The sequence below is a fragment of the Pseudophryne corroboree genome (assembly GCF_028390025.1).
Source record: "Pseudophryne corroboree isolate aPseCor3 chromosome 3 unlocalized genomic scaffold, aPseCor3.hap2 SUPER_3_unloc_21, whole genome shotgun sequence".
Classification (NCBI taxonomy): Eukaryota; Metazoa; Chordata; class Amphibia; order Anura; family Myobatrachidae; genus Pseudophryne; species Pseudophryne corroboree.
Window position 1 is genome coordinate 1559549 of NW_026967510.1, and position 14261 is coordinate 1573809.

The 14261-nt window shown below is 44.1% G+C and overlaps 1 protein-coding gene across 1 annotated transcript in view; it reads right to left on the minus strand.

Moving 5' to 3' along the window:
• The window catches only part of LOC134983690 (zinc finger protein 585B-like), a gene marked incomplete at its 5' end in the record, with an annotated part of 366847 nt that overhangs the window by 318855 nt on the left and 33731 nt on the right, over positions 1-14261 (minus strand). The window contains one exon of the mRNA XM_063949347.1: positions 9450-9597. Coding sequence (XP_063805417.1) covers positions 9450-9597 — 148 coding nt within the window. The remainder of the gene's footprint in view (positions 1-9449; positions 9598-14261) is intronic.

Consider the following 14261-nt stretch of genomic DNA (forward strand, 5'->3'; position numbering starts at 1 on the left):
TTGCAGCAGGTAGAGCACGTTATACACATTGCAGCAGGTAGAGCACGTTATACACATTGCTCCAGGTAGAGCACGTTATACACATTGCACCAGGTAGAGCACGTTATACACATTGCAGCAGGTAGAGCACGTTATACACATTGCAGCAGATAGAGCACGTTATACACATTGCAGCAGGTAGAGAATGTTATACACATTGCAGCAGGTAGAGAATGTTATACACATTGCAGCAGGTAGAGAATGTTATACACATTGCACCAGGTAGAGCACGTTATACACATTGCAGCAGGTAGAGAATGTTATACACATTGCAGCAGGTAGAGAATGTTATACACATTGCAGCAGGTAGAGCACGTTATACACATTGCAGCAGATAGAGCACGTTATACACATTGCAGCAGGTAGAGAATGTTATACACATTGCACCAGGTAGAGCACGTTATACACATTGCAGCAGGTAGAGAATGTTATACACATTGCAGCAGGTAGAGCACGTTACACACATTGCGCCGGGTAGAGCACGTTATACACATTGCGCCGGGCAGAGCACGTTATACACATTGCAGCAGGTAGAGCACGTTATACACATTGCAGCAGGTAGAGAATGTTATACACATTGCAGCAGGTAGAGCACGTTATACACATTGCAGCAGATAGAGCACGTTATACACATTGCAGCAGGTAGAGAATGTTATACACATTGCACCAGGTAGAGCACGTTATACACATTGCAGCAGGTAGAGAATGTTATACACATTGCAGCAGGTAGAGCACGTTACACACATTGCGCCGGGTAGAGCACGTTATACACATTGCGCCGGGCAGAGCACGTTATACACATTGCAGCAGATAGAGCACGTTATACACATTGCAGCAGGTAGAGAATGTTATACACATTGCAGCAGGTAGAGAATGTTATACACATTGCAGCAGGTAGAGCACGTTATACACATTGCAGCAGATAGAGCACGTTATACACATTGCAGCAGGTAGAGCAACGTTATACACATTGCGCCATGTAGAGCACGTTATACACATTGCGCCAGGTAGAGCACGTTATACACATTGCAGCAGATAGAGCACGTTATACACATTTTATATATGTAATGGGTTTATGGTGCTGCTATAACAGAAACCCTAGACTGGATTTAGGAGTTAATTCGAGTTGATCGCTCGCTGCATTTTTTTTGCAGCGAACGCGAATACATTACTACTGCGCATGCGTATGCACCACAATACGCAGGCGTGTCGCACGGGTACAAAGCAAATCATTGCTGAGCGATGGATTTAACGAAGAATCCATTTGCAACGGCGATCACAAGGTGAGTGACAGGAAGAGGACGTTTGTGGGTGGCAACTGACCATTTTCTGGTTGTGTTTGGAAAAACGCAGGCATTTGCGGGGTTGTGTCTGACGTAAATTTTGGCTCCAAAAAGACGTTTCTGGTGTAGGCTGTTGGATTCCCCCAGTACTTTTCCCCCAAAATGGAATTCCTTCCTCTCTTGCCTCCCACATGGAAGTATCATGGGGAGAGAGAGGAGCAGCTCAGCTTTAAAACAAGCTGAGTGATTTTCTGGAGCTCCATAGGGATCACCCTCTGTGGGCAGGAAACCCTGACAGGGACCTAAGCTGCCCGTCTCTGGAGCCCAATTTTAGGCTGGAGATGGTGAGCTGGGTACCCGGGCAGATTCCTGGAAGTAGTTTAGATGGGAAAACTTCCCCCAGCCTAGACTGAGCATCTCCAGGGTGGATACCAACCCTCCGATCAAAGGAGAGTGACTACTCCCCACCATCCAGGGAGGACAATGATAGCTGTGCATGTGACCAAGGCATGCACATCACATGGATAAACAATGTTTGGTTGAGAACAGCACGGTGGTCTTACCCCCTGTGGTATGTGTTTTGGAGTAAGATAAAAAGAGGAGGCCTGTGAGCCTCCAGAGCTATTATACCATTTTCACGCTGCTGTAAACATCTTGCTGTATTGCTGTTGCCCCTAGCAATAGAGAAGTCTTTTTTAAGACTGGGTGAATAATCATCTGCCTCAAGACGACTGCTTCATCTTGTGACCTGCAGTGCTATGCCATAGTTCTGTTTTCCGGCTGTCCAGGGTGCACTCAGCAAGCTCCACCTCCCACCAGCTACCATGCAGAGGCCCAGTCCAGTGACTAGTGGTGATTCGTCATTGAGTCAGTAGTAGGCGGTTACTGATGGTAAGTGGGAATCCTCTATTTGGCCAGATCCTGTGTGACCTAAACATCCATTCTGTGACTGGGGCGGGATGCAAGGCAGGGCAATGGCTTTCATACAGAACCATTCGGTCACAGAAATTGCTGGCATAGCGGTGGGATAATCCCAGGTGGCTTTTCTGTCACCTGACTGGAGAAGCAGAGTTAGGAGAGGAGTAACTACAGCGCAGGAGTCCCGCCGGGTGGAGGTAGAGCGTGCTAAGGGCGTTGGCATCAAAGAGGTCGGTCTACCAGTGGACCTTCGTACAGAACCGGTGAGTCCCACAATCTTCACCATCTCTTACTAGCAGCAGCCATGTTTCATACCTAGCAGGGCCAGAGGTCCAACGTCCCGGGGGGGCGACATGGATACTTTAGCAGATCGGCTAGTGGAATTAGGAGAAAGGGCAACGGAGCAAGAGTGCTTGATCATCACCTCACTTTCCACTATCACTGCTGGGCTCCGGTGACTATGCGTAGCCCGTTCTGTCCCCAGCAGTAGCGGAAGAGCCAGTGCTCCCACCTGAGGCAAAAGCGCCTCCAAGTCAGGTATCCGGAGTGTGCAGGAAAGACTGGGCACACTTAGCCCCAGAATACGGCCTATGGCTTCAGCTGCGTCACTAGGCTGCGGCAGTGAACGGTGAGCGGAGCGAGCGGCTTTAGGGCAGTAGGAGTAGTGGACTTAATAGATTGGGTCTTGGTCCCAGCGGCGACTGAGAGCTATCAGGTAGGGTAGATAAGAAGCCACTTAGTGAGGAGAGGTCCAGAAAACACGTCTCGATGGACCACGCTCCTCTTATTTATTATTTTATATACTAACAGGGGTGACAGGTGTGGTACATCCCTGCAAAGGCAGATCCAATCTCTCATCAGACTCTGCTGACTTCCCTCCACTCTCACTCAGATGTTCATTGCTGCCAGTTGCACATGTATGAGAAGCAGAAGTATGGCGGCAGCTGTATAGATTCTGATATGTAATTCTCTGTATCATACTTACCGTACAGACATCATCCTTATTACTATTGAGAGAATAGAGGTAAGACACTGATGATGGGGGTGTAACAGTGGATTATAACCTAGCAGATGATGATTACAGGGTATTATATGGTGTATTGCATGTAAAGTACCTTGTTCCACACCTACTCTGCTGTAGCAATATACCTTATATAAGGGTGAGTAACACGTGTACAGGCTTACCAGCGTATGAGCACACACATAAAGGAATGCTACCTTACCAATGCTTCCAGGAGTAACGTTAGGAGACATTTCTCTGATCCATCAGCTCATATGACTGATGTTATTGTTCATCTAGAATCTCCAATTCATACGATATGTTCCCCATCCATTGTTTTACATTGGTGCTGACATAGGACTTGGCGAGTGACTGTATCTTCATGTATACTTCATGGTTAGTTACCAGTACAAGAGAGAGATATATCTAAGTCTTATTATAATATTACATTTGTTATTGTGAGTGTTCTCAGGAGGGTGGACACAATGATAGTCTGATACACAATATTATAAAGCCTTCTTTAAAAGTTGTGTTTTAATACACACACACATTTACAATTAAGTGTCCCAGAGAGTCGTCTTCACCTATTGTTTACAAGATTAATATTGTTACAGAAAATGTCACATTTCCATAATATATTTTATTTCCAGCAGATGGACACACAAGCAGGAATATCACAGAAGGACATCTAATGTTATCCCCGGATTGTGACATAAAAGATAATGACAGTAGACAGGATTCTCCAGGAGCTAACCCCATTACCCCAATTATACATCCAGCTCTATCAGATGATCCCTCTGATCCTGGAAAATGTTTTCCTGCACTCTGATATTGGTGCATCTGTTACAGCTCTGAGAGTAGATACAGTGTTTCCGTGTTCTATAGATGCCAAATGTTTTATACAGAACACAAAGCTTATTACCCATCAGCCAGCTATGGCAGGTGAGAAGCCATTTCCGTGTTCTGAGTGTGGAAAATGTTTTACATACAAATCACTTCTTGTAATACATAAGAGAATACATACAGGTGAGAAACCATATTCCTGTTCTGAGTGTGGGAAATGTTTTACACGGAAATCACAACTTGTTACACATCAGCGAAGTCACACAGGTGAGAAGCCATTTCCATGTTCGGAGTGTGAGAAATGTTTTGCACTCAAAGCAGCTCTTGTTATACATCGCAGAAGTCACACAGGTGAGAAGCCATTTCCATGTTCTGAGTGTGGGAAATGTTTTGCAGTCAAATCAGCTCTTGTTATACATCGCAAAAGTCACACAGGTGAGAAGCCATTTCCATGTTCGGAGTGTGGGAAATTTTTTACACTGAAATCACATCTTGTTAGACATCAACAAAGTCACACAGGTGAGAAGCCATTTCCATGTTCTGAGTGTGGGAAATGTTTTGCAGTAATATCAGCTCTTGTTATACATCGCAGAAGTCACACAGGTGAGAAGCCATTTTCTTGCTCTGAGTGTGGGACATTTTTTACACTGAAATCACATCTTGTTAGACATCAACGAAGTCACACAGGTGAGAAGCCATTTCCATGTTCTGAGTGTGGGAAAGGTTTTGCAGTCAAATCAGCTCTTTTTATACATCACAGAATTCACACAGGTGAGAAGCCATTTCCATGTTCTGAGTGTGGGAAAGGTTTTGCACACAAATCAGTTCTTATTATACATCAGAGAAGTCACACAGGTGAGAAGCCATATTGTTGCTCTGAGTGTGGGAAATGTTTTACAGAGAAATCACATCTTGTTACACACCAGAGAAGTCACACAGGTGAGAAGCCATTTTAATCTTCTGGAGTATACTTATCATTGCCATATGTTGTTCTTCAAGGTTCTTATCTTATCTCCTATGCTTTCTGCACTATACATGCTCCCGCACGGTGAAATAATCAGGTGTCATGCCCTCATCTACCACTGCTATGCAGATGACCTGTCTTTTGCTCCAAGTACTGAGAACCCAATACCAATCCTAAATGTCTAGCTGAGCTCCAGGTGTGGGTGATGCAAGTTTGCTGTGACTCAGACCTGGTGAATCGTCCTTATGATAGAAGCTCACCAACAAAGGGCAGGGCTACAGCTCAGCTTTGCAAACCAACCAGACTTGTGCTTGGATGTTCAGAGTTACAAAATGCTGATCCTGTGCGGAATCTTGGTGTCCTGGATTGTGGAGTGACACTCAGACATCAGGTATCAGCCACAATCAGATCCTCATCTGAGGAACATAGCTAGACTCCAGCACTTATTTCCCTCAGAAGATCTACCTACAGTCATACATGCATTGCATTATCACACATAGACTACTGTAATGTCCTCTACCTGGGTCTCCTAGCAAAAGAATTGCATCGGTTGTAGCTTGTACAGAATGCAGCAGCCAGGCTGTTACCTAACCAGCCCGTTCCTGCCACATAACACCCATTCTCTGCTCCCTTCACCGGCTGCCTGTAAGATGGTGACTCTATTACATAATCTTACTGACTCTCAGCCCTACATGACCAGGGTCCATGGTACCAGAAGCAGCTTCTGCCTCCTTACTGCCCTGCTTGCTTCCATGTGGAGATGAAGGACGGTTACCAGCAGTACCAAGAATCCCCGAGCAGTGCTGACATGTCAGGGGGAGACAGAGTGGTGGAACTATTGCTGTAGTGGGGCCTGCCGAAGGCACTGTCAGTGGGTAATATTGTCCTCAAGCAGTGCTGAGGTGTCGGGGGGAGACACAGTGGCTTGCAGTAGTGGGGGGAAAACAGTGTAGGTGGCAGAAGTGGGGAGGCGGGGCAGGTGGCAGTAGTGGGGGGGGGGATACGGGGTGGGTGGCAGTAGGGGGGATACAGGGCGGGTGGCAGTAGTAGAGGGAGACAGGGCGGATGTCACTAGTAGAGGGAGGTAGGGTGGGTGGCAGTAGTGGGGGGAGACAGGGTGGGTGGCAGTAGGGAGGTGAGGCATGGTGGCAGTAGTGGGGGGGAGACGGTGGATGTTAGTACTGGGGGGAAATGGTGGTGGCAGTAGTGGGGGGAGACAGGGCGGATGGCCGCAGTGCAGTACCAGGGGCTGCTGGAGGCAGTAAAGAGGTGTATGATTCCTGCACAGAACCAGTTGATAATTAGACTTAATGATTATTATGCTTCCTTATTTCTAATGAATCCCTTGTATGTGTTACTGTTATTTGCTGTGTCAGCCTTTATGTGTGTTCTGTGTAATAATCCTGAAAGTAGTGCTGCTACCGATCTCATCATTTGTAGTAACTTGGAAAAGATGAGATATGAGGTGCACTCTGGAAGCTTATAGGGGTAATCAGAGATGAACGCAAATGTGACATCATGCAGCCAAACCCCCCCCCCCTTTCCCCTGGAAAATGGTCCCGGCTGGCCCGCGTTCACCCCTTGGAGATGCGACCGCTATGTGTGTGGCCACTGCGCATGTACATTTTGCCACCACCGGGTAAACTGCTGCGGGCCACTATTGTGGTTGGGTCTGAATGACCCCGATAGTTTGTTGTGCAGAGTGAAGTATTTAGTAAGTTTAAAATATAGACAAAAATATGTGTATTAAAGATATGAAATAAAGTCGTTTAGAAGCAAAAGATTTCTGGTGCAATTTTGGCTATGTCCGATTTTGACAGCGCATTTGAATAGTGGGATTGATATTACGGAGAAATGTAGGGGTCTCTGTGTAATTAAATAGTTTTATCATTTGTTGGTTTTAAATAAATTATGTCTATTCCAATGTTCTGTGTTGTTTTTTTTACTTGTAGGTGAATTAGGGTTGTTGTATTTAACTAATAAACTTGCCTGGAGATGTCCATGTATGAAGGTATGGGAGATACCTGCTGCAGTCCCATCTACTTACATTTGGGAGGTCCGGTTGTTTTGGGGGAATTAGCAGCAAATAGTAAATGATACATTGGCTCCATAACGTCTCGCTGACCCTCTGATTTTTACAAAAATATGTTACACAAAATGACATTTGCATTAACAACCATTAATTGAACAAGAAAAACGCAATTTAAAAACAAAAACTTTATATATAAAAAAATAGAAGAAAATCACCAATTCTGGTCTGGACTCATTGACTCTATCACGAGAACAAGAGCCGTTTTAGGAAGGACTATACCACCAGTAACCAGTAGAGGAATCAGGCGTATCCCACAGAATATCAGTGCTGCCACCATACATTGGGGAGAGAAGATAAAGTGCAGATTTCTGAACAGTGCTTTTAGAAGGAACACAAGAAGTGCATAGATCACAATGATCAGAAGTCCGGGACAATGAGGTCAAGAAACCAACGCTGTGGTACTAATGACCTCAATACAGGTCACTTGGAGCAAGAGACTAGGGTAAGGGCAACAACAACAATTTTTCAACTAAAAAAAACTAAGAACAAAATGTGATGTGTATATTCTGGCGCGGTTTAAAGTGTCAGCCCAATTTCACTCCTCTTGTAGTCTACCCAATCTTAAACCACACAAAATAATAGAAAATGCAAGTCGTTTTGAGGGGAAATCAAAGGCGATACTACACAATTAAAACAAGGTAGAGGAAATATACATCACATGAAATCTCGACGAACTGGTGATAATTTGAATTTCTTTCGCGTCCAATGTCTATAATAGGTCTTTTTCAATTCAAATCAATCTCCAACGCGAAATTCATAGGAAACAAAAATGGAAAAGAGGCATACAATGTGTAATATTGTTTGTCATCAGACAATATGAACAAGTCCTGTGATTTCTCCAACAGGAAAGGAACCCTATATGGTGAAATTCTTGATAGCTGAGAAAGGGATAGTTCCTCACCACCTTTTCATTTAAGGATGAACGTACCAAAACTCACTTAAAATAGTGTAGAATCATACATATCAAGGTATCTTTAAAAGCAGAGGGCAATAATACAAATAAAGATTTGTTCAATTTGAACGTACCACACTCACTTTCTTGGAGTGTGGGTATCCTCACGTAACGGTTTCTTTAGAATGGATATAAATACAGCCGTTTCTTTTCCAAAAAAAGGTTTGTTTATTGTCACACAGTTAAAAAAATGTATCTAAAAATGTTTTCCTTATATATTACCATCACAAGGTATGTACACAAAGGGTGGGTCAGATGAAATGAGACTAACATAGGTGAATTCCGAACTAACACCTAGGTAACACCCATGTACTATACCTTCACAATGTGGATGGTAACAGGAGGATGCTGTAAAAACACGGATAAATCACTGTCTGGGAGCACCGTGTTTTTACAGCATCCTCCTGTTACCATCCACATTGTGAAGGTATAGTACATGGGTGTTACCTAGGTGTTAGTCCGGAATTCACCTATGTTAGTCTCATTTCATCTGACCCACCCTTTGTGTACATACCTTGTGATGGTAATATATAAGGAAAAATTTTTTAGATACATTTTTTTAACTGTGACAATAAACAAACCTTTTTTTGGAAAAGAAACGGCTGTATTTATATCCATTCTAAAGAAACCGTTACGTGAGGATACCCACACTCCAAGAAAGTGAGTGTGGTACGTTCAAATTGAACAAATCTTTATTTGTATTATTGCCCTCTACTTTTAAAGATACCTTGATATGTATGATTCTACACTATTTTAAGTGAGTTTTGGTACGTTCATCCTTAAATGAAAAGGTGGTGAGGAACTATCCCTTTCTCAGCTATCAAGAATTTCACCATATAGGGTTCCTTTCCTGTTGGAGAAATCACAGGACTTGTTCATATTGTCTGATGACAAACAATATTACACATTGTATGCCTCTTTTCCATTTTTGTTTCCTATGAATTTCGCGTTGGAGATTGATTTGAATTGAAAAAGACCTATTATAGACATTGGACGTGAAAGAAATTTAAATTATCACCAGTTCGTCGAGATTTCATGTGATGTATATTTCCTCTACCTTGTTTTAATTGTGTAGTATCGCCTTTGATTTCCCCTCAAAACGACTTGCATTAACTAAAAAAAACTAATCTAAATTTAAAAAATGAGGATCGTCCAGTACAGAGGACTGTGTACTCAGCATGTCTAAGTACGTACCACTGGATAATGCGCTGGAATGGGAGGAGGGGGTGGGCTGTATGGGTCCCAGCGGAAAATAGCTCATCCGTTGAGGGTTTCCCAGCACATATTGCATGGGTTGGTGATGTGGGTGGGGGCACACTTGGGAGACAGCACCTTGCAGGTGGTGTTATCTCACATACCTCGACAAGAGCTTTGTCATTTGCACGTGAGGTAGCATCAAGAACCAGACGCTTGAAGATCTTTTTATCCTCCATCAGTCGCATCTCTGCCATGATATAATTGCCAAAAGTTTGCTCCAAGTCCAGGGGCCTATTAAGAACCTCCTTGCTGTGAGTAAAAAACTGTTGTGAGCTGGATGGGGCAGAAGTGGGTTTCTGGACGACCTCTGCTGTTTCAGGGGTCATGGCAGTGGGGTTGGGTCTTCCACTTCAGTTGCCTCCACTTCCAGGTCCTGTGTAATATCCTGCAATATAAAACAAAAATGAACTCCATTTAAAAATGTGTGGGTACAATACAATTCAAATGTGTGTGTACTTACCAGATCCAGACTCTCCGATGCCTCCTATTCCACAAGAGTGGGAGATTCCAGATCCAGATTACACTGTGGCCTTATCCTTGGTTCTTGCTCCAAAGTGAATTTCATGAGGTCATAATACCACAGCGAAATACACAAAAATAGTGGACACAGGGGGTAATTCCAAGTTGATCGCTGCAGGAATTCTGTTAGCAGTTGGGCAAAACCATGTGCACTGCAGGGGAGGCAGATATAACATGTGCAGAGAGAGTTAGATTTGGGTGTGGTGAGTTCAATCTGCAATCTGAATTGCAGTGTAAAAATAAAGCAGCCAGTATATTTACCCTGCACAGAAACAAAATAACCCACCCAAATCTAACTCTCTCTGAACATGTTATATCTGTCCCCCCCCTGCAGTGCACATGGTTTTGCCCAACTGCTAACAGAATTCCTGCTGTGATCAACTTGGAATTACCCCCACAGATAAGTCACAATCTCTCTGAATGAATAATACTTCCCTCTTGTAAGACGGAAGCAATGTAGGTGAGATGAAGATGTTCCTTCTTTGTGCTAGATTTCAATCTTGGGTAAGATCATCAACTCTCAAAGGAAACATAAAACAGAACAAAAACACATCATGGTGTAATACGTCCACAATAGAGATTGATGTGACTCCAAAAAATGTGTTGAATGAAGTGAATCAGGAGGTTCTGGATGGTGTACCGTACTCACTCCGTGGAAATGGTAAATAAACATATAATGGTATATTTATGTGGAACCCACTCTTGAATGGAAATATCCTTGTTTAGATGTGAAAAATCCCAAATGATGTAGTTGTGGGTATATACATGTGCGTACCCAAACTCACACTATCAGTGTAGATGAAAACACATAAAGGTATCTTTTAACTGAAATCAGCTAGTGATGGTTTTTCAATAAGGATGTGCGTACCCCACTCACAGTGATTTAAGCTGTTGCACTCACATCAAGGTTTCTTTATACCAGAGACAGGAAAAATAACCAAATACCAGATTCCAAGTCCATAGAAAAGGGGGTTACAGTTTATTAAAAATCAGTGCAAAGTAAAAAAAAATCATAGAAAATTAAAAAAACATAGAGGACATGTACTCGGTTAGGTGGCTGGTGAGTGGGCAGTCTGGAACGCCCAACGCCCCCTTTTTCCATCTTTTTTACACCTGGGGTTATTTTTTGTGCGAGTACTTGTTCTCTATATTTTTTAGATTTCTATGGAGAAATTTTCTTCAGTTTTGTTTTAAACTTTGTTATTTTAGGTATACTGTCTGGGCAACAGTATACCTGCACCACGGGAGTCTGGGGGGAGGGTTACCGGCCTCTGTAAGGTGTCAGAGCCACTTCCCTTCTGCACAGCCACCGCCCTGAGAGGTTGTTCTGTGGGGTACTGCGCCTTGGTGGTCACAACCGCAGGACGCTGCACACCCCTAATGCTGCCTGAAGGTGAGAAGAGTGGTGAGTAAAAAACTGGGGCCCCGGTTCTTGGTGCAGGGCAACATGGCGGCGCACAGGACCCTCCACGGGGTTACCCGCTTCAGCCCCCTGTGCAGAACTGGCAGCGATTGTACAAACTAGCTAATCTGTCAGGTTTGCACACTGTGGGAGACTTGGCCAATATAAACATTGTCAGCGGCTCCGGCACCATTATAGGGGGCAGAGCTTGTCAGAGCGGTACCAGCGGCATTTTGGTGCCTTCCTCTGCGTAAGCAGCAGCTTCAAGGACACACAGCTCCTCCAGAGATCCGGGAGACACTGGAAACTGGTACAGGGGTGTACTAGCAGGGGGAGAGCCACTATTGCACACAATATAGTGTCTTTAAAAGATACACAATCCGTATTACTGGTATATAGATATATTTCAGCTTGCAGTTGTTACTACAAGTGGGGGGGGGGGTGCTGTTCTCTCACTCTGAGTCTCCATCGCACACGCAGTGAGGCATGCTGGTTATACTTGTCTGTGAGTGTTCTGTGTCAATATGGTTAAACATGCTGTATGCAAAGTTTGTCATACCAGATTCTCCCCTTCTACCACTGGGTCCCTATTGTGTGATCACTGCAGTCAGTCTTCTCAGGTCTGTGTGGAGACTAGGGGGGGAGGGTCAGGAGCCTTCTTGGGCCATGCCATTAAGACTATGATGGTTGACATGTCATCCCAGCTAATAAGCAAACAATACTACAACAGGCTGTTGCAGACCTTGCAGCAAAGGCTGATGACAGATATCCTACCCTCCATAGTTCAAGGCCACTTAAGCGTGGGCTGCCTGCTCTTCTAGCAGATGAGGAGGATTTTTTGGAAGAGTGAGAGGAATTGGAACCTGATATAGAAGAGTCCACTCCTGCAGAGGATATTGAACCCCTCATTCTTGCTATCAGGGATGTACTAAAAGACCCCTTAGAAGAGGCTGCTTCAACGTAGTTTTTTCTTGGACAGAAAAAAGTTAACATCACCTTCCCCAATTCTCCAGAATTAGATGAGGTTTTTAAACAAGCCTGGAAAAAAATCCTGATAAAAGATGTCAGATTACTAGAAAGATTTTATGTTCTTTTCCATTCACACCAGAGGGTAGAAAATATTGGGAAGAACCCTCAGCTGTTGATGTTTCTATCTCCCGCCTCTCTAAGAAGGCGGTGTTACCAGCCTCATGGTCTTTTCAGCTCAAGGACCCTGGGGATAGGAAAATAGAAAGTACGCTACAATCTATACAGCGGCTGGCGTATCACAAAGACACATCCATTTTCCCTTCCACAAGAATATTTCCAATATCATATATGTGACTAGTATGTCGAATTACAACATATGCAGTGCAATGTGTGCACGAAAATATAGTCACTGGCTCCATCACTTAGTAAGTATCTGATATCCTGGCATCCCCGACCTGTATATTTACAAAGTGCATAGAATAACAGATTATAATTGATAATTTCCCATACGTCCTAGAGGATACTGGGGATGACATCAAGACCATGGGGTATAGACGGGATCCGCAGTAGACATGGCCACGCTAAAGACTTTTCATTGGGTGTGAACTGGCTCCTCCCTCTATGACCCTCCTCCAGACCTCAGTTTTAGAAATGTGCCCAGATAGACTGGATATTCAATCTAGAAAGTGACGGCTAAAGGTACCGCGCAGCTGGTGGGAGCGCAGTGTGCCATGTTGCCCACACATACACAGGCACAGCAGCGGGGGGGGGGGGGCACCCTGGGCAGCATGAAACCTATGGAAATTGGCATAAATAAGGGGCATAAGTTGCTGAGGCACAATCCTACCCCCACCAGTATAAAAAATTACCTCAGAAAAGCTGAGGAGAAACACACCATTGAAGAGTGGAGCTTCGTCAGTCAGCCAGCACACTGCTCAACGCCATTTTCTCTCTCTCCTCAGGCTGCAGAGACAACACTGGTCCTCCTCCACTACTGAACAAGTATCAGGGTGCAAAACAGGGGGGGGGCACAGTGAATTTGGTGCTATATAATTGTGTGATTAACATTATAAAAGCGCTGAATGTCGGTGGACATTTTGTGTTCACAGACATTGAGTTACTGGCGCTGGGTTGTGAACTGTCAAATCCCATCTGTGTCCTTCTGACATATTTTACTGTGGGTCTGTCCCTTATAAATCCCGGAGTTTCTGTGGTGTGGTTCTGTACGTGTGTGACATGTCTGTGGCAGGGAACTCTGTGGAGACATGTTAGGGACACAGAGGTGTAAAATGACACCAAGAGCCTGACTGGGTGAAAGGTTACATGATAGTGTGAATCATATTAGTAAGAGGTTGGACTGAATCTCATACAGAAAATGAAAATAATCTGTTGAAGATGTGATTTTTAATAGTTCTGCCTTTCATCCACAGGGACCTTTCTGGGTCACATACAAATTTGCACAAGTAGTACAAAATGATACCGACACGGACTCTGATTCCTGTGTTGACACTAGTGATTCCAGGGGAATAGGTCCTAAGTTAGCAAAAAAGCATTCAAAACATGTTTTAGCTATAAAGAAGGTGTTAGAAGTTACGAAGCCCCTTCTTTTACCACAAGGAGAGGGTTTACTTTAGTAAAGAAGTAATGTTATTTTCCCTCCACCTCAGGTCTGATTTAACCTGAAAAGAAATTTCTGATTCCCAAAAGGATATCAGGCAGCTTACCTTTTTCCAAAAAAGGTGGGAGTCACCCCACATTTTAGACAGGGCCCTGTCATAAAAGAGAAAAGGTGTTTCTCCCTGTGCCTGGAATGGCTTCACTTAAGGAGCCGACAGACCGCAAGTGAGTGAGGTGATTTATTGATGTGGCCAATGGGACACTACTCAGGCCTACCATTGTCTGTGAGTGGGTGAGTAGTGCTATTGAAAAGTGGTCAGAAAACTTGTCATTAGACATTGACACAATAGATGGAGACGAGATACTCCTAACGTTAGGTCATATCAAAGACGCTGCTGCGTACGTA